This window comes from Pongo abelii, chromosome 16 (assembly GCF_028885655.2).
Source record: "Pongo abelii isolate AG06213 chromosome 16, NHGRI_mPonAbe1-v2.0_pri, whole genome shotgun sequence".
Classification (NCBI taxonomy): Eukaryota; Metazoa; Chordata; class Mammalia; order Primates; family Hominidae; genus Pongo; species Pongo abelii.
Window position 1 is genome coordinate 104643412 of NC_072001.2, and position 21252 is coordinate 104664663.

Below are 21252 nucleotides of genomic sequence, written 5' to 3' on the forward strand. Positions count from 1 at the left end.
GCCTTGGCAACTTCCACATGTGTGTTGAGCCTGCAGGTGTACAGAAGTCAAGAACTGAGGTTTGGGAACCTCCACCTAGATTTCAGAAGCTGTAGGGAAACACCTGGATGCCCAGGCAGAAGTTTGCTGCAGGGGTGGGGCCCTCATGAAGAACCTCTGCTAGGGCAGTGCAGAAGGGAACTGTGGGGTCAGAACCCCCACACAGGGTCCCTACCGGGGCACTGCCTAGTGGAGCTGCGAGAAGAGGGCCACCGTCCTCCAGATCCCAGAATGGTAGATCCACTGGCAGCTTATACCATGTGCCTGGAAAAGCTACTATATCTTGTGCTATTCTTGTGATAGTGGATAAGTCTTATGAGATCTGATGGGTTTATCTGGGGTTTCTGCTTTTGCTTCTTCCTCATTTTTCTCTTGCCACCGCCATGTAAGAAGTGCCTTTCACCTCCCGCCATGATTCTGAGGCCTCCCCAGCCATGTGGAACTATAAGTTCAATTAAATCTCCTTTTGTTCCCAGTCTTGGGTATGTCTTTATCAGCAGTGTGAAAACGGACTAACGCAAACACCCACTGGCATATTTACAAAAACTGAACATGTATTAGGACACAAAGATATTCTCCATAAATTCCAAAAGGCAGAAATTATACAGAACATTCTCTGAACCCAATGTAATAAAGTTAAAAATTAACAACAAAAGGAGCATCGGAAAATCTATGCAGTTGAAAAATTTTATAAATCTCTTCTAAGTAATTCCTGGGTTAAAGAGAGAAATCTAAGCTGAAACGTACAATTATTCAGAAATATATAGCAATAAAAGCACCATATAATTAAACTAGTAATAGGTGATGAAAGAAGAATGTATGATTTTTTTTTATTTATTAGAACACATAAAATCCTGAAAATAAAGAACTAAATACACATTCCATTCAAGGAATTAGAACACAACAACAACAAATTTAAAAGCTGAAGTAATTAATAAATAAGGAAAAGCAGAAATTTATGACGTAGAAAACAAAGGAACTCAAAAAAAAAAAAACACCTAGTTCTCTGCAAGAGCCTGTTTTTTTTATTTTTATTTATACTATTTTTTATAATTTTAACTTTTCCTTTAGATTCAGGGGGTATATGTCCAAATTTATTACATGGGTATATTGTGTGACACTGAGGTGAAAAAACCTATTTTATTAAAAATAGAAATTTTTCATCAATCAAGGGAAAAAAGAGGAGATGTCACAAATAAGATTAGAAACAATTATAACTGTAAACATGGAGGATATATTTTTAAATTATGAGAATATGATATTAAATTTATGTCATATATTTGAAAATCTTGAAAAACTGATGACTTTCTAAGAAGATTTAATTACAAAAATCTCCTCAAGAAGAAACAGAAAACCTGAATAAGTCTAGTCTTTTTGAAAGTCACCATATCCAATCAGACTAGTTAATCAGCTCTACCAACACTTCAGAAATCAGGCACTATCCACAATATATTAACTGTTCTAGAGCACAGTAAAAGAAAGTTTCCTAACTCATTCTATGAGACTGGCATAACTCTGATAAACAAGCTAGGGAGAAACATCACAAAACACAGAAAATGTAATTCTATCCATTTTATAAAGAAAGATGTAAAATCATACAGAAGATATCAACAGTTGAATGCAGATGTATTAAAAGAAAAATACTCATGATCAAATGGAACTTATTTCAAAAATGAAAGAAAAAGTCTCCAATTTAGGATTTTTTTTTTTTTTTGAAACAAAGTCTTACGGGGCTGGAGTGCAGTGGTGCCATCTTGGCTCACTGCAGCCTTTGTCTCCCAGGTTCAAGCGATTCTCCTGCCTCAGCCTCCCGAGTAGCTGGGATCACAGGTGCCTGCGACCATGCCTGGCTAATTTTTGTATTTTTAGTAGAAATAGGGTTTCAACATTTTGGCCAGGCCGGTCTCGAGCTCCCGACATCAGGTGATCCACCCACTTTGACCTCCCAAGGTGCTGGGATTACAGGCGTAAGCCACTGTGCCTAGCCCAGTTTAGGAAATCTATTAATGTAACTTATTACACTACACAGATTAAACAACAAAGTTGAAAAACAATATAATAATCTCAATAGATACCTTTAAAAATTCAACATCCATTCCTGATTAAATCTCTTAGAAATCTAGGAATATAATAAAATTTTCTCAACTCGATAAAGGGTAACTACAGGGAAGACATTTACAAATGGCATAAAATTAGAAGTATTCCTGTATAAGTCGGAAATCAAACAGAACCTATAAACCACCACTATTCACTATTCATCAGGAACTCCTACATATTCAAATAGGGCAAGAAAAAGAAATGAGAGTTATTAATATTAAAGAGATAAAACCACCATTACATTTACAGACAGCTATTATTTAACATCTCTCCAGAAAAGCCAAGAGAATCCAAGGGAAAAACAACAGCACCCACAGAGATCAATAAGGTGACCAGAAACAAAACCCAACATACAAAAATCAATAGCTTTCATATATCCGTTTCAATAATGACCAATTAGAAATATAAATTTTTGAAAACTTAGATATATATCTAATAAGAAATGTATAAAATCGATATGGAGAAAGTGATAAAACTTTAAAAAACGATGTAAAAGAAGACCTGAATAAATAAAAACATACCATGCTACTGGGTGGGAAGACTCAATACTGTAAAGATGTCATTCTCCCCCAATTAATCTATCATTTCCAAGCAATCCCAATCAAAATCCCAAAAGGGCTTTTTTTTTTTTAATGGAACTTGACAAGCAGATTCTCAAGTTCATCTGAAAGAGAAAATGTGCAAGAATAGCCAAGTAATTTTTGAAAAGGAACCATAAGAGAAAATTTGCCCTATCAGTTACCAAAAAAACAAAAACAAAACCCCAAAACTCTCCTAAACTGTAATAATTCAAAGTGTGGTATTGTTAGGGCTTATGAAGGAACTGACTAAGGAAACGTAAGGGCGGACCCAGTGTCCACATGGGGATCTAGGATGTGATGAGGGCCACATGTGGCAATCACCAAGTACTGATTTGGGGGGATCTCTCCTTCATACTACTCACAGAAATAAATTTCATATGGATCAAAAAGCTGAACAGAAAGGCCGGGTGTAGTGGCTCACACCTGTAATCCCAGCACTTTGGGCAGCTGAGGCAGGTGGATCACCTGAGGTCAGGAGTCTGAGATCAGCCTGGTCAACATGGTGAAACACCGTCTTTACATAAAAAATACAAAAAAATTAGCCAGGCACGGTGGTGGGCACCTGTAATCCCAGGTACTCGGGAGGCTGAGGCAGGAGAATCCCTTGAACCCAGGAGGTGGAGGTTGCAGTGAGCTGAGATCATGCTACTGCACTCCAACCTGGGTGACAGAGTGAGATTCTGTCTCAAAAAAAAAAAAAAAAAAAAAAAAAGCTAAACAGAAAAGAGAAAACCATAAAAGTTTTAAGACCAACTATTGTCCTAAAACGAAGTTTTTCGAGGAAATACAGAATAGCTTTACTGTCTTGGGCAAGACCCCAAACTCAACAGTCATGAAGGAACATGGACAAATTTGACATCATAAAACTTTACTTTGTTTTTTTGAGATAGGGTCTCACTCTGTCACCCAGCTGGAGTACAATGACGCAATTATGGCTCACCGCGGCCTCGACTTCCTAGGCTTACGTGGTCCTCTCACCTCAGCCTCCCAAGTAGCTGGGACTACAAGCACGTGCCACCATGCCCGGCTAAATTTTTCCAATTGTTTTGTAGAGACAGGGTATCACTGTGTTGACCAGGTTGGTCTCAAATTTCTGGGCTCAAAAGGTCTTCCTGCCTCGACCCCCAAAGTGCTGGGATTACAAGTGTGAACCACTATGCCCAGCCCATAAAAACTTTAAACAGGTTTTTATTAAAAAATTATACATGAAAAGGGGGCACAAATCATCAATGTATAGCTTGACAACTTAATATAAAATTAAAGTATTTCTAAAATGAAAGACATCAGGAACAGTGAACGCACAGGGGTACCCCACTCTCCTCTCTGGAAACAATGAAGATGGCACGTGCCTCTGTGGATTCCTGAGAGTGTAAAATTTCTCCCCAGGGTAGGTGCTAATGCACCTGAAGGCAACACACCTAGGGAAACTGGGGGTTGCAGGAGTTTTCTTTCTTTTTCATTTTTTTATTTTTGAGATGGAGTCTTGCTCTGTTGCTCAGGCTGGAGTGCAGTGGCACGATTTTGGCTCACTGAAACCTCCACCTTACAGGTTCAAGCAATTCTCAGCCTCCCAGGTAGCTGGGACTAGAGGTCCCTACCACCACACCCAGCTAATTTTTGTATTTTTAGTAGAGACAGGGTTTCACCATGTTGGCAGGTTGTTCTAGAACTCCTGACCTCAGGTGATCTGCGCACCCCCCCCCTCAAAGTGCTGGGATTACAGGCATGAGCCACCATGCCTGGCTATTTCTTAATATATAATTTGGACAGTTCCTCTGTTGCTTTCATTTGATTTAATTATTTTTATGTGACAACATTTATAGGGAATGCAGTTTTACAAAGAAAATTGGTTAAACTATGTCCACAGGTTTTTTGACACCTTTCTATTCAAAAGGTGCGACCAAATTTCTCTCCCCTTGAGTGTATTGTTAAACTTAATGATCCATTTCTAATGCACAGAGTATGGCTGAAGAGATGGTGCGTGACTTCTGAGACGAGGTCATAAAAGACATTGCTGGTTTGGTTTTGCTTTTTCTCTTGAATCACTTATTATAAAGAAAGCCAGCTACCATGTTATGGGGACACTCAAGCAACCCTTTGGAAAGGTACACATGGTGAGGAATCAGGGACTCCAGCCAACAGCCCCGTAAGTAACCCATCTTGGAAGTGAATCCTCCAGACTCAGTCAAGTCTTCAGACTACAATCACAGCCAACAGCTTGACTGGAACTTCATAAGTGACCCTGAACCAGAAACATTCAGCAAAGCCACTATCTGTGCTGGAAAACAAGTGTTTGTTGTTTTAAGCAGCTACATTTTTAGAATGACTGCCACTCAGCAATAGATAACTAATACAAAATCTAATTGATAAAGAACTATAAACCACAAGTTTTAAGTTCAACAATGACAGAGTTGCTTATATCAGACTAATTCTTCTTATTAAAGATAATAATTATAAACTCTGAAAAAATATTTACTTAGAAAAAATTAACTTTTTAAGAGCATTGAAGAACAACCAGAAAAGGCAGAGGTAGGCAGGGGATTCAATTCTTGACAAACCATACTGGGTATGATCCAAGTTGACATGACTTTTCCTCTTGAGGGAACTTTTCATTTCTTTTGGTGCAGAGAGGCTAGAACTCAAATACTAAGGTACAGTAAAATGTCATCTTATTCTCCAGAGGAGTCAGGGGATAGAGTTTGGGACTGTCAGAGCAGCTGGAAATTGAGAGGAGAAATTTCAGAAAGGAGAGATCTACAGAAGAGAACACATAAACTCCTCACAACCACTTGGCTAAACCCTGAAGTATACATGGGCAACCCACTAAGAAGTCCAGTAGGAAAACAGCAGCTGAGAGGCTGGATGAGCTGAGCAGGTATTTCAGCTGCTGCCCACTACAGGGCAGTCCATCTGGAGTTTGAGACTTGCTAAGTTAGAGGTCTGGGTTTAAACATTTCAGGCTTTCCACTGAAATACCAAAAGGGTCATGGTCTAGGAGTAAAGACTATATGCTGGGGCTAACGGATTTTCCCTAAGGCTATGGGCAAATCAGAAACATTAAAAAAAAAGAATAATCAGGTCTCCACAAGCTCACATTTAACCAACTGCTAGAACGAAACTTTTTTTTTTTTTGAGATGGAGTCTCACTCTGTTGCCCAGGCTGGAGTGCAGTGGCACGATCTCAGCTCACTGCAAGCTCTGCCCCCCGGGTTCATGCCATTCTCCTGCCTCAGCCTCCCGAGCAGCTGGGACTACAGGCGCCCACCACCACGCCTGGCTAATTTTTTGCATTTTTAGTAGAGACGGGGTTTCACTCTGTTAGCCAGGATGGTCTCGATCTCCTGACCTCGTGATCCACCTGCCTCAGCCTCCCAAAGTGCTGGGATTACAGGCGTGAGCCACCGCGCCTGGTCAAGAACAAAACTTCATGATATTCAAAGACAACAGAATCCAGAGTCTCTACAATGTAACAATACCTACCATACAATAAAAAATTACTAGACATATGCAAAGAAAGAGAAATATATGACCCACTGTAAAGAGAAAAATCAGTCATTATAAACATACTCCTAAAATGGCCTAGCTATTGGAATTAAGTGCAAACGACTTTAAAGTATTTCTTACAAACATGTTAAAGAGTCTAGAATAAAAGATAGATATCATGACTGAAGAGATGGAGACACAAGAGGGATTTGGAAAAAGTAAAAAAAGAGTCAAATGGAAATCATAAGACAGAAAAGTAAATATCTGTATTTTTTTTTTTTTTTTTTTTTTTGAGATGGAGTCTTGCTCTGTCACCCAGGCTGGAATGCAGTGGTATGATCTCAGCTCACTGCAACCTGCGCCTCCCAGGTTTAAGCCAATTCTCCTGCCTCAGCCTCCCGAGTAGCTGGGATTACAGGCATGTGCCACCACACCTGGCTGATTTTTGTATTTTTAGTAGAGATGGGGTTTCAGCATGTTGGCCAGGCTGGTCTTGAACTCCTGATCTCAGGTGATCCACTCACCTCAGCCACCCAAACTGCTGCGATTACAGGCGTGAGCCACCACGCCCGGCCCTGAAATTTTTTTTAAAGACCAGACTGAACACAACAAAATGAAGGATTAGTTAACTTGAAGTTCAAAAAGAAAATCCCATTTGAAGCAGAGAAAAAAGGGTTAAAAAAATGAACAGTGCCTCAGTAACCTGTGAGGTATATTAAGCAATCTAACAACTAAAACTGTGCCCACAGAGAGTAGAAAGAAAATGGAACTTAAAAAAATTTGAAGAAATATTGACAATTTTTTTTTCCAAATTTTCTTTAAAAAGAATAACCCACTAAGAACCACAGAAAACCCAAGATGGAATTAATACAAAGAAAACGACACAAAAGAATGTTAGAGCCACAGGCAAAGCACAGATATTTTAAAAAATAACACTATGAAAGCAGCTACAGGGACGGGCCATGGTGGCTCATGCCTGTAATCCCAGCACTTTGGGAGGCTGAGGTGGGAGGATCACTTGAGGCCAGGAGTTTGAGTCCAGCCTGGGCAACATAGCAGTATCTCATCCTACAAGGAAAAAGGTGTGTTTTTTTTTTTTAATTAGCTGGGAAAGGTTGTGTTCACCTGCAGTCCCAGACACTTGGGAGGCTCGGGTGGAAGGATCACTTGAGGCCAGGAGTTTAAGGCTGCAGTGAGCTATGATTATGCCACTGCACTCCAACCTGGGTGACAGAGCAAGACCCCATCTCTTAAAAAAAAAAAAAAGGAGCCATAGGAACAAATCACATTTCTTAAAAGGGAACAACAATAAGGATGGCAATTAACAATCGACTCATCATCGAAAACAATGGATACCAGAAGACAACAGAATAACATCTTTAAAGTGTTGAAAGACAAAAAAAAAAGATAGGTCATGTTCAGCATAATTTCTTTTAAGAAAAATGAAGAGAAGCCACTTTCAGATAAAATTGGAGAGAATTTTTCACTAGCATACCTGAACCTCAACAAATACCAAAAGAGGTGAGAGATAACCTCAATAAATACCAAAGAGCCTGGAGACAGGCTGAAGATAAATGGAAAGATGGAAATCTGAAGCTAGAAAAAGTAAGGAAGACCAGTCGGTGGAATGGTACACTTGCAGGTAAGTGTATTTCTTTTCATAAGTAGTTTGCAGTCAACTACATGTTTAAAACAAGAATAATAGAAATGCACTGTGGGTTTATAACATGTGAAGTAAAATATATAAAAACAACAGCACAAACAATGACAGTGATGGTGAATGGAAACAATCTTAGATTTACACATTATATAGAAAGTACACTATTAATTCCAGATAGACTGGGATAAGTTAGGATATGCATGATAACAGGGATATTGTTTAATTAATGCATTGAATATGGTTGAGCACGTGCTGCATGTATAATACTGGATATGCCATTGACAGAGAGACGAAAGAGATGAGGGTCACAGTTCTGGGCCTCTAGGAGCTCAGCATGTCTTTGGAGGGAACCAACAAGGAAGACGGCACAGGACCACCTATTGAAGTTAAAGGGGCAGGTAGGAGCCCCAGGGGTGGCACAGCAGGCACTCCATGAGAGCAGGGCACGAGGGTATGGCTGAGCTTGACGCGGCAGGACTTGACTACCCATGAGAGTGCTGAGGAGACAATTAGGTCTGCAGCATGGGGCTGGGGTGAGCATGCCACATAAAGATTGAGGACATGAGGTGGAGCTCACACCTCTCTGGAAGGTAGGTGTGGGGTTGAGGCTGGCCTTGATCCAAGGACCTGGTGATAGCCACTGGCTCCAAAGCTGCTGCAAACAGCTTTAGCCTCTCCACACAGGCAGCTACCCCCCTTCCTCCTGGTTCTCCCTCCAAGCCCACCTCTGGGTGGGGTGCTCTAACACAGCTCCCTCTCTGAGTGTGCTGGCACACAACAGGGAATTTCTCTGGGATGTCCCTGGAGCTGACCATAGAGCTCTTCCTTTTCATGTCTTTATTTTTAGTTGTCACTCAAGAGACTCTAATGCATATCCTAACTTATGCCAGTCTATCTGGAATTAACAGTATACTACTTGCTGTATAATGTATAAATCTAAGACAGAGTGTTTCCATTCACCATGACTGTTACCATTCCTGCTGTTGTTTATATATATATATATATATATAACTTCATACGTTATAAACTCACAGTGCATTGCTATTATTCTTGTTTTAAACACATGCCAAATTCTATCCCTACATTTGCCAGATCTTGAGGGAGCACCTTCACTTGCAGGACTTAGGGAACGTAGGGAAAGAGTTTGGCAATGAGTGTAGAGCTACCTAACGGTAACGCTGTATTCACTGTGCACCTCATCTGGGAGGATCTGTAAGCATGTTACTTCCACTGAGTCCTCCCCACAATCCATGATGTAGGTGTCACCTACCTGTGTGATCCCAGGGAGTTCTCTAAACCAGCGCTTCTCACATTGTCACTTGGAGACAAATCCCCTGCAATCTTGTTATAATGCAGACCTGACTCAGTAGGCCTGGGGTGGGGATTCTGCATTTCTAACGGCTCCCAGAGGATGCCATGCTCAAAGTCTAGGGACTTGGGGGAGCAAGGCTCAAGCAACTCCAAAGGTGGAGTCCACCCCTCACTCAAAGCAACACAAATGGTTTTTATTCTCCCACTGAGAGTCTCAGCAAGAGGGAAGGAGGAGCTCAGCTATCCCCTGCAGACTTAGCCCACACCGATGGTTTCACACACGGTATCTGACTTCATCCTCATAACAAAACTGGGGAGGCAGCTGCCTCATGGTCATCTCACCCCACAGGTAAAGAAACCTTGGCTCAGAGAGGTTATGTAAGTTGTCCAAGGACACACAGTCAGTGAGTGGTGGGAATATGGAACTGGCACCCAGGTTGGCCCGATTCTACAGATCCTGGAGGGACGTCTCAGGGCTCTGCGCTCATCATCAAAGCCTCCAGGGAGAACTTATATATCTCAGTTTGCAAGAACTATCCACAAAGGAGCAAGGCCAGTTGACAGAGTCTCCTGATTTGTTCTGCAGAACGCGCCCTTGGGGGTTAATTCTGTTATAAAATGAAAATCCAAGCCACTTTCAGGATTTCCATGGGAAAAGGCAGGCAGAGTCCTAATTAAGTAAAAGCTAAGAACCCTCTTTTCAAAACACAAGAAATTCCCCCAAGGACTGGTGATCCAGGGAACCCTGGCCCAACCTCCCTGCCTGGTACTGCTCATAAGTGGAGCCAAAGCAGCTGCAGCCACCCTCACCAAGGCTCAGTGGCAGGAACGGCAGAAAGTGGCTGCAGCCACCCTCACCAAGGCTCAGTGGCAGGACGGCAGTGCCCCGGGAAGTGGTTTCCCACTGCAGCCACCTGAGTGAGCAGGAGCACCTTCGGACTGAGAGGCAGACAGGCCTCCTGGGTGAGGCCGCAGTCCCTGGAGGCTCTCTGGCACTCTTCTCTGCTGCCCCCACTTGCTCAGTTCCCAGGTCAGTGACATGCACCTAGAGGGGCCTTCAGAGCACTTGGTGACTGAGCTGTCACACTGCCGGGCTCCCGTGGGGAACAGAAAGACATTCAACACTTTACTCCAAAGCCTCATCCTAGCAAGGGCAGCTTGACTGACCGGTGTGAGAAGCTAAATGGCAAGACCAGATGCACGCAGGATCAGGGGCAGCTGCTGCTCCGTAAAGGGACCAAGAAGAGCTGACTCCCTGGTGAATGAGATGGGGGACAGCTGGATCCAGGGAGCACTTCACAGAACAGAACGGGCATGAGCTGCCATAAGGCACAGGCGGACAGGGCCAAGTGGAAAGACAGGGGGAGGCGGGGAAGGGAATGGTTCAAGCCCATGCATAAATCGGGAAGACCAGATGTGTCTAAGGGACACTATGACAAATGTCCTCTAAGGCCAGAGCAGTGGCAGGAGAAGTGGGCCAGCAGGCTTCAGTGGGAGTCGGAACCCAGGGAAGGCTCTGGTCCCAGGTAAAAGCTGTGACTCTGTCTGGGAAGTGACAGGGAGCCACTGAAGCTATGGGCACTGCTGCGTCTGGCCCAGGGGTCTGCTGACATGGCCAAAGCCAACAAACAGGAGGCTGCTGAGACCAGCGGACAGGGAGCTCCCAGCTGCCCCGCCCCAGGCCCCTCGGCTCGCAGGCTGCCGCGCCCGGCCTTACCTCCTATTTTGGCATTGTACGCTATGCCCACAATGCAGTAAGAGTTGTTTGCTGAAGCAGCAACTTCTCCCGCACAACGAGTGCCGTGTCTGAAACAAAGGAAAAAACCAAGTGAGGACGCAGCCCAGCAAGTTTCAGCGAATTCAGTGCATGGCTCAGTTCAATGCAACAAGAGAGTCAGTTGTCCAAAGCCCAGAGATGTCATTAAAGCCCATTTCCTGCATCCCCTCTCATCACCAACCCCACTCTGGGAGAAGGCACCAAGTCAGCCTGGGTATAGCCCTTCCTGGCATCCTGAATGTGGCAAGTGCTCACTCATGGTCACCTCTTCCCGGATGCCTCCCTGACCCCCATGTGGAAGGAAGGTGCCTGCCCCAGTGCCCGTGGCCCTATACCTTCCTCCTCCCAGCACGTGTAGTTGGCACGTGGCCACTGCTGTGTAGGGTGGGTGCCGCGCCACCTCAGCCTCATGTCTCCTGTGGCTGGCAGCATGGACACCTGCTGCCTGGCAGGATGAAAGAAGGAACAGTTTGGTGCTGATGTCACCTGCCTCATCCCCTATGCACCTACAACACCATGCTCACCCTGAGGCAGCCCTTCCTGTGCTTCTGAGGCCATTTAAGCTGGAGCTGAGGAAGAACGCTCCAAATTAAACACTCAGCAGCTGGGGGACTATGAAGAAATGACCAGAAAAACAAATTGCGTTTTCCTCAGTAACGACCCCATTCTCTGATGTGCCACGTCGGGTCAATTCCTCCAGCGGGGGCCAAAATAGGAGCAACTTGAAATAGCACATCTTTGAGAAGAGTCCACAGAGGATGGGAATCATTGATTCAAATTTAAAGCTGCCTTTAAAAACCACCCCAGGCAGCAGCCCTTTGGAAGAGAGTCATCTGTCCTTCCCTGGAAGCCACACAGCTTCAAGGCCAGGGCTGTTCCCAGGGTCACAGAGCTGGATGGACGGCTCAGGATGGGATTGAACCCTACCCTTCAAGGGTCACTGAGTGGTATGTGGATCATTCCTCCTTTGCCCCAGGCATCCTCACTGGCAGCAGGAAGGGCACCTTGGGACGTGCATGAGACTGGGCTGTTGCAGGCTCCCGGGAGCTCTGCAGCCTGCTGTGTGGAACTCCAGTGGCTGAGGCTTCCTGCACAGCACTGCCTGTGCTCCCGTTTGTGAATCTCAGAATCAAAGCAACCACAAACTAAAAGACTATAATTGGGAGACGCCCCTCAGCAAGAATCTTGTCAACAGTGGGGAGGAAGAAAAAGCTTTTATTATTTCCCTCTAAATATTTTTAGAGCAATGATAAGAGCTCAGGGTATGGGGCATGCTGATGGAGAAAGGAAAGAGACAGCAAATGAACTCCCAGGACTGAGCCCAAGGCTGCCGTTTACACTGCAAAGTCACCTGGGCTCTCCGGACCCCACTGCCTCCACTTGCAAAATGACAGTGACACAAAAACGCCCACCATTTCGGGAGAATCTGCTGGGTGCATTCCTCAGGCATCATCTCACTGACCCCTCATGTAGCCCTGTGAGGCAGGGGACATCACTGGCCTGGACGAGCCTCTAAGACACCAAGACATGAAGTTTCAACCAGCTCACCCAGCATGCACGCAGCCAGTAAGCGGGAGAGCTGGGATCTGAACCTGGGTCTATCCAGCATTACTCATGCCCCTTCCACCTCATTCCTAAGGTCACAGAGTCACAAAAGCTCAGCATGTGACGTGTGTGCTCAAATAGAACAAACTGCTGTCTTCGCACAGCAGGTCACGGAGACCGTTAGACTTCAGGGTTTCTCTTTTAAAACATTTCAAGAAAGTTGGAAACAGGAATGATGTCAAACACCCATTTCCAGCTGCCTGGCAGCGGTGACACCCCAGAGGAACAGGCTAACTCCACAGAAGCTGGCCGTGCCCGAAGGGCCGTGCCTGGCATGGCCTGTGACTCCTGGATAAGCCTGCCTCGCGCCCAGGCAGGGAAGATATGCCGGCAGCCACCGCCTCTCCGGCTGCCTCGCACACACATTCAATAGCGACTCTGCAGGGAGGGAAGAAGCTGGGGAGACGAGGCGAGGCGAGGCGACGTACTTATTTTCATTGCTGGCATCGTATCGTGGAGATGGGTCGTAATCATTGCCGTTCACATCATAGCTGGCGTAGGAATCCTAAGAAATGGAACCTTGGTGAGTGAGGAGAAATGGCGTGGCATATGACAGCTCTGTTTTAAACGGATTTTACGTTCCGTTGGCAAATAGAGAAACCACACACCGGGTTCCTCTCTTACTATAGCTATAATCTCATATACGTTTTTATCGTGGTAAAATATACGTGACAGGAAATATACCACCTTAACCTTTCTCGAGTGTACGGTTCAGTGGCATTAAGTGCATTCACAGTGTTGTGCGACCATCGCTGCTACCCATCTCCAGAACTCTTTTCAACCTGCAAAACCCCACACCCACTAAGCACTAACTTCCCATTCCTCTCTCCCAGGCCCTGGCAACCCCCACTCCACCTTCTTGTCTAAGATTTTGGCTACTCGGAGTCACTCGTGTAAGTGGAATCATGCAGTATTTGTCCTTTTGTGACTGGCTTATATCACTTCGCATAATGCCCAAGGTCTATCCACGTTTCCACGTGGGTTAGGATTTCCTTCATTTTATATTTTCAATAGGTATGCTTTTGTTTATATGACTGTAACAGCAGTATTCACATAATTTTACATCTTCCTTTTAAAATACGTGATAAAAGCTTTCCAGTGTTGTTGACGTAGTCTGCAAAATTCATTTCTAAGGGCTGCATAATGATCTGTAAGATGGATACAATATGGTTTACTTAATCACTGGTAGGCGCCCAGGTCCCTTAGAGTATTTCATGCATCTATGATATTTACTATATGCCAAGCTTGCTTCCGTACATTTACTAATTTAGTCCTTACAATAACTCCATGAGAGAGTAGTTCTCTTATGAACCCATTTTACAGATGGTGACACTGAGGCACAGAGAAGTTAAGTAACTTACTCAAGATCTCAGAGCTAATCATTTGCAGACCCAGGATAGGAACCCAGGTACTCTGGGCCTAGAGCCCGTGTTTTCACGCTGTCACCCTGTCACTGTTCGTGTTGCTACTATCTGTATGCTGATGATCCCCCTCCGTGCATTTCTTAGTTCTTTAGGCTCCATTCCTAAAAGCGTACATGACTGTGCAAGCATGTGGATGAATTCCTCTGCAAAACCCTTGCCCCTGACAATAGCAAGTAGCAGAATATTCATTTTCCTAATTCTCTCCAGCATAGTTTTCTTTACTGCGTAACTTAATAGGGGTTGGGGGAGATCGGGACCTTACTGTTTTGAAACTTGCATTTACTTAATGACCAGCACAGTTGAATATATTTGCATGTCAGTTCTGAGGATTGACTTACATAATTTGGGGCCAGGTCAGGGTGATTTCTCTCTATGCCATCGTCGAGGATGGTGACCACCACGTTTTTTCCCGTGTAGCCCCTCTTCCACGCTGCCTGGACATTCATTTCCGACCGGCAGCGACTGTTCTTGTCGCCACAATGCTGTAAGCACAAAAGACACAAAGTCCCCCCGACATGGACATTCCAGATGCAGAATTGACACTCGGTGCACACCCCACAGGGAGGTGCTTAGGCTGGCGAGTAAAGAAGGAGGGAACACCTATCCCTGCCTTACATAGCAGAGCTCCTTTCCCACTCAGAGAATCATGCAGAGGGCTCCCTTGCTTTTTCTGCACCTGCAATCTATCATTTTCCCAGGGCATCACCTCCCAACAGGAGCTCTGTCCATGGGCTGGGCTTTGCCATTCAGTTACACAGCCTGCATCAAATCACTTCCCTTCTCAAAGAGCCCCCACCCCAGGGTGTGCTGCACATAGTTTCAGAAAAAATCCACAAGAAAGCTGGTACTGCACTGCCTTGCAGTAGGGGTTTTACACCCTTAAGGTGAAGTGTGTCTGTCTGGAGATGTTGTTTGAATTTAGCTTCGTTGAGGGAAATTAACCCATTTCAGAGACCTGGCAGTGCAAGTGTCCTGGGGCAGAGAGAGGTCCTGTCCTACTCACCAGGTACCACATGTTGGACCAAATGGGGTCATTGAAGTAAAGGGCCTGTGGGTCACTTCGCACCTGTCTCTTCACCCTTCGTTTCACTTCCTGTTGCTGGAGCCATTTCACCTACCAGAAGAAATGCAATTACTGTTTATATTAGAAACGATTTCTTGATTTTATGTAGCCTCTTTGCAGGTGCTACAGCCTTTCTTGTGCATGAATATCTGTGTCATAGTAGATATTTTAGATGGTAAATTCCTGGGGACATTTTCACTTCAAAGTGACTACATTTGAAAGATGAGAACTTGTTTGTGTATACAGAAGAAGAAATAACACCACTCTGATAGATTTTGAAGTCGCTGTACTAAAAGAAAGAAAGAAAGAAAGTGCTCACGCCTGTCATTCCAGCACTTTGGGAGGCCGAGGCAGGAAGATCGCCTGAGCCCAGGAGTTTGAGACCAGCCTGGGCAACACGGTGAAACCCCACCTCTACCAAAAAAAAAAAAAAAAAAAAAATCTAGCTGGGCATGATGGCGCACGCCTGTAGTCCCAGCTACTCAGGAAGCTGAGGTGAAAGCCCAGGCTGCAGTGAGCCATGATTGTGCCACTGTACTCCAGTCTGGGCAACACAGCAAGACCCTGCCAAAAAAAAAAGAGAGAGAGGCAGAAAGAAAAGAAAGAAGGGAGGGAGAGGGAGAGAAGGAAGGAAGCCAGCCTTGCGAAATTGCCAATAAATTATCTGGTGACCCTTGTCCTGAAGGAAAAGGAAATACACACATGGGAAAGCAATGAATGAAGAAAGTGTTTGGTTAATTGGCATTGGAATTTGCTTTACAGTAAGGACATAAGTAAATATGCAGCCACCAGCAACATGGTACCAAAACATGCACAGAGAAAAATCTAGAAAGGAATACAGCAAAATAGTAGTAGCATCAGTTCCTGGGTGGTGACATTATTGCTAATTTAAAATTTTACAATTACTTTCAGGATGTCATAAATGTCTTTCAATCAGCATGATTTGTTTTCACGGTCAAGGAAAAAAGTTCACAAGGCTGTATCACTGATATTTAAGACCAAGGATCAAGGCACCAGGCCACCTGCAATAAAACCCAGCCCCGTGCTCACCAGCTGTGTGACTTAGAGCTGACGGTGGACATCCATGGCCTCAGGGTGGTGTCCACCCACACAGTGGGGACAGTCATGGGCTGCCACAGGGTTAATATAAGAAACAACACATCTAAAGCCCTCAGACCAGTGCCTGGAGCACACCTGCTTATCATCCTGTGTACACATTCTTTTCAAGCTGGAAAAGCTTTTTCATTTTAAAAGGATCTTGGGGTAAAGACTTCTTGGGCCCTGAGTGGGAATGTTTTCCTTGGTCTTACCATGGTAGCTCCACCTGATTGAATAATGCTCAAAGCTGGGGTTCAGCCTGGCTCTCGGGCCTGAGATGGGCGGGTAAGGATGGGCACCAGGGCCGTGCTCTCGAGCAGTCTGCACTATATTCAGGGGATCCCACCAATCAGAGGATGATGTGAGTTCCAAACAGGACAGGCTGCCTGGAGGAGGCAGCTGGAGGAAGGGGAGGAACAAGAGGAGGGGGAGGGGCCCCAAGGTGACCCAAGGCTGGTGACCCAGGGTCGTGCTGGAAGCCAGAACAGAGCTACCTGAGGCTGAGTGGCAGGGAGTAACGGTACCCAAGAGCAAAGGGACAACATTTCCCTTCCTCCTCCCTGAGCCTCGGCCTCCCCACATCACCCTGAGCAAGGAGAGCTGAGCACCTGCATACACAGCTCAGATTTAGGGCCGAGGATGGTCTCCAAGGCACCCTTGGTGTACAGGGCAAAATCCCAGAAGAGAGGCATCCCAGCCTGTCCCACTCCGATGTAATTTGTCTATAAAACACCAGCAGACCAGACGCCTTAGAAACACTGCAAAGGGCTCAAAATCAGTTTCACGTCAGACACTTAAAAAATCCTCAGCACCAAGTCCTAGATAATTTATAACAGCCGCCGATAGATACTTCCACAGAAAATAAAACTATAAAATGAGATATTTTGTTCCTAACACCGGCTGATGGCATTTTGCAATGTCCCCATATATTACTGCCTGAACTAGAAAGCTTTTTACCTGGTCTAAGATGCCGCAAACAATATTTCGTAATCTGCTAAGCACCCTATTATAAAATACAGTGTATGTAGATCCCGCACAGCCCAAAGCTCCCAGGGATGTTCCGCCCTCCTGCCAGGCTGAGCCCTGTTTGTGCTAAGGGGCCCTGAACTCACTTTCCGTTCTAACAACATCCAGCCCCTTCCAATTGCTGTACCCACCAGACCACACACTTCCAGTCAGAGGAGGAGGCACACTCTGCCCTTCCAAGCCCAAGTGGATGACGCCCCACTAATCAGCTGGGAGACGTGGGAAAGCGTAGAGCCAGAAGTCATCAGAGCGTTCCTCAGTAGGATGGAAGAGCCTGGGCATCCCGGCCCTTGGCCCTTGCTGGGCTCTGGGCAAAACCCCACAACACTGGCACACAGTTCTGAGGGGGACTGTGATAGCCTGGGGCCCGCAGCACAGTTTGGGGCTCTCTCTCTGGCGTGCTCGCAGGGGCAGCCCTCTCTCTGCTAACACACCTGCTCATTGTAAGTCTCTGACGGCAAGTGAGGTGCTGTCGGGCCAATGGAACTGAACACTGTACAACAGATGATTGACCAGGCGAGGGGGCTTCTCTATGGAGATGGGATGTAGGCAGACAGCGCGGTCGCAGAGGCTGATTCGCCCAGCACCCACTGCGTCCCTTCCTCTGGGTTCCAGTCACTCCCTTGCTTCTCACCCAGCTCCAGGACAGCACAAGGGGATCCCGGATCCCACCTCCTACCCATCACAAAGAGAAAGCCATTTTCCAGGCTCACCTTCCCCAGTGTCTCCGGAGAGCAGCATCCTGGGGTCATTTATGCCGTGGCACTGAGTCTTCCTGTGTGTCTGGCGCTAGGTTCTGCGAAGATCAGCATGAACATACCTGGTTCCCGGCCAGGACCAAAGCGCCTCCCCTCCCATCCCCAGCTGGGATGCAAAGCTCTGCCTTCAATGACCCCTCGGGGTGAAACCGGGAGCCACCTGGACACCCTGTGGAGGTCAGAGGTGTGTCATCAGCCCCAAACCAAGCGACTAAAACTCCAGCTCTCCCATGGAATGGAAGCAACCCTCACAGGTTGAGTGAGCAGAGATTGCACCACTGCACTCCAGCCTGGGCGACAGAGTGAGACTCTGTCTCAAAAAAAAAAGAAAGAAAGAAAGAAAAAAGAAAATGTGATTAGGTCTTAATGACTGCTAGATGACATCTGTTGACTTTTTTTGTGGAAGATCAACTACAAGTGATTTGGGGCAAAGGCAAGGTTTGCCAAACGCCACTTCTAGCCCAAACACAAACCATCTTTCTCTGCAAATCTGTAGAAAGTGTCAGGATTTCTTTAAAGTCATACTTTGAAGATAGAACTTCACTCTGATCTTTTTTTCCTTTTCTCTATTTTCCAAATGTATGTTTCCTGCTAAACATGCAGCATAATTATAGATAAGCTACGCTCTGGGGCAGGGAGTTCTAATCATGAAGAAGGCTTCATCGTCTTCTCAAGACAAGTGCACAGCAACACTTTCTTTTGTGGTGTGTGCTTCCTCCAGCTTTCTTCTTGAGAAGTCAAGTTAAAATGAGGCATCTGTTGACTGTCCCTCTGTTGATAAGACAAGGTAAAAGCTAAGGATGTTCCTAAAGGGTAACATAAACAAGCAGAGACCCAGGAGGGGGCCCTACCCACGTTCCAGTAAATGGCCTGCCATGGTGCAGGCTGTCCGTGCCACTGAGTTGTGATCCTTATCCAAGCGTCCTTTCAGCGAGCAGCCACGGGCAGCCTTGGCCCTGTCTTCTTCCCTGTGGGCCACAGGTGGGCCAGAAGCTTGCTGACACATCATTCCCGGGTGTGACAAGCGACAGGGACAGGTGTTTTGAAACTTTCACTCATGAGCCAGTGTCACCAAAGACAGCATGAAATCTTTCCCACTTGCTCGTCCACCCAAAGCCACCACGTCCTTCTGCCCTAACTTCAAGCCCGTGCCTATTCAGAGGGGCCCTGCTGTGGCTCAGGAAGGCCCCTAGAAGTTCTTGGGAGCTGGAGAGTCCTAAAAGGAGAGGGGCTTCAGAGTTTTTGCTCTGAGATGGAGTGAAGGCCACAAAGGGCATACACAGAGACCCTCCCCCAGGTGTCCAGGGGTCCCATACAGCATCGAGGGAGTCAAGCTGCTGAGGTTCCTTGAAGTACACACAGGCAGGGCTGGGGACACTAGGTTCACATAGGTTCTGCACAGTTGTAGCCAAAGCAAGGGAGACAGTTCGGCCAGCTCTTTCTTTTCTCTTTTCTCCCTGGTTTCATCAAAGTGAAGGTTACTTTATTCTGTAACTGAAAAGAACAAGGGGACTGCAAGCCAGACCTGACTGTCCACCAGGGCATATCAAGGGAGGGAGTCAGAGGCCACACCTAAGCACCCAGGAGCCACCAAGCTCTAAAGCCTCCTCCAGGAGAGAGCAATCAGAGCACCGTAGAAAATAAACCTGTTATTCTCTCTGTGTGGGAGGTGGGCACCCTGCCTGGGCCTCTGCCTCCACACTGTAATGCAGGGGCTCGGACCAGTCCCTCTCTGAGAGCTTGTGCACTCAATAGTCTGTGGCACTTAGATCCCGATCCCCATCAACCTTGACCACTCTGAGCACCTTGCTGGGCCAACATCCAGCCAGCTAAAGAGCTAGATGAGAAGGCTGAGTGGCGAATTTAAAGAAAGAAAAATCCCACTCCCTGACAAGTGCCTGTCACTGCATAATGTGCAATGTGGCCCTTCTCTCACTGACAGGCAATGATTAATGTACCACACTGGAGCCTTCTTGCCCTGGATCCCACAGTCCCTCAAGGAAGGACAGGCTCAAGTCCCAGAAACCCCAGAACTGTATGCAAAATGGTGCCGGCATGAGCATGATGTCTTTTTTCCTCTGGAGAGCGAGAGGCCCCACAACTTCTTCCATCAGCTTTTCAAAGGGGCCTGTGATCCCCCCAAATGGCTAAAAAACACTGAACCAAGCTAGACAGAGGCAGAAAGCAGATCCAAGTTTTCCCTGAGTGAGGGATTGGTCCTACGGCTGTCATCTTCCAGCAGGGCAAGGGGACCATCGCCACAAGTGAGAGATGATTACATGGTTTCATGAGAGCCCATCACGGTGAGACGCCCAGGCCCACCTGTGGCGCTGCACTGGCTCACCTTGGGGTGGGGCCGGGGAAACACCAGGCTGCCATGGCAACCACACAGCAGGAACCCAGGGAGCAAGCCTGGGCAGTAGAGGACGGGGAGGAGGAAAGAAAAGTAAAGCACATTCTAACTCGGCCTAGAAAGCCACCCCCACCACCACCTCCCGCGTCATCCAGGCAGCTGCAAGCCCAGCTCCCTCCCCACTGCCTCACCTGCTCCCTCCCCACTGCCTCACCTGCTCCCTCCCCACTGCCTCACCTGCTCCCTCCCCACTGCCTCACCTGCTCCCTCCCCACTGCCTCACCTGCTCCCTCCCCACTGCCTCACCTGCAGCCATAACTGTAACAGTGTAGACACCATTTCTTGAATTCTTCCCATCGAAGCTGAACTACAGGTGCCAGAAGACCCCTGTTTAACAGTCCTGCGAGAGGGAAGTCCTTGCTCTGCCGATGATGGAAATGGGACAGTGCGTGTGACAGCTCTTTGGGAAAGTAAAGCTATTCATTTGTAACTTAGTTCTTATTTTGCTGAAAAGGGACGGAGGGTGCTCCTCTCCCTACCGCCCGCCACCCGCCTCCACTCACTGACAACAGAAGAGGCAGCCGGAGCCCAGCTTCACCTGTTGCTCGGGGCTGACCTGTGAACCCCTAAATTCTTATGTTGAAATCTTAACCCTGGGTAGCTCAGAATGTGACTGTAACGGGAGATAGGGGCCTTGAAGAGGTAATTACGTTAATATGAGGTCATGATGTGGGGGGCCCTAATCCAATCTGGCCAGTGTCCCACGAGGAGATTAGGACAGAACCACTCGCAGAGACGGACAACCACATGAGGATGCAGCAAGAATTCAGCCATCTGCAAGAGACCTCAGAAGAAACCAACCCTGCCAACGCAGTAATCTCAGTCTTTCAACCTTCCTAAGTGTGAGACAATACATTTCTGTGGTTGAAGCCCCCGCATCCTGTGGGACTTTGTTACAACTGCCCCGGCAGACTAAC

At 46.5% G+C, this 21252-nt stretch overlaps 1 protein-coding gene across 3 annotated transcripts in view; it reads right to left on the minus strand.

The window, feature by feature from the left end:
- The window catches only part of PCSK6 (proprotein convertase subtilisin/kexin type 6), a 188749-nt gene that overhangs the window by 115278 nt on the left and 52219 nt on the right, over positions 1–21252 (minus strand). For all 3 annotated transcript variants that reach the window (XM_024232758.3, XM_024232759.3, XM_063716323.1), the window contains exons 3-6: positions 14981–15091; positions 14316–14459; positions 12982–13058; positions 10889–10977 (exon numbers count right to left, since the gene is read on the minus strand). In XM_024232758.3, coding sequence (XP_024088526.2) covers positions 10889–10977; positions 12982–13058; positions 14316–14459; positions 14981–15091 — 421 coding nt within the window. The remainder of the gene's footprint in view (positions 1–10888; positions 10978–12981; positions 13059–14315; positions 14460–14980; positions 15092–21252) is intronic.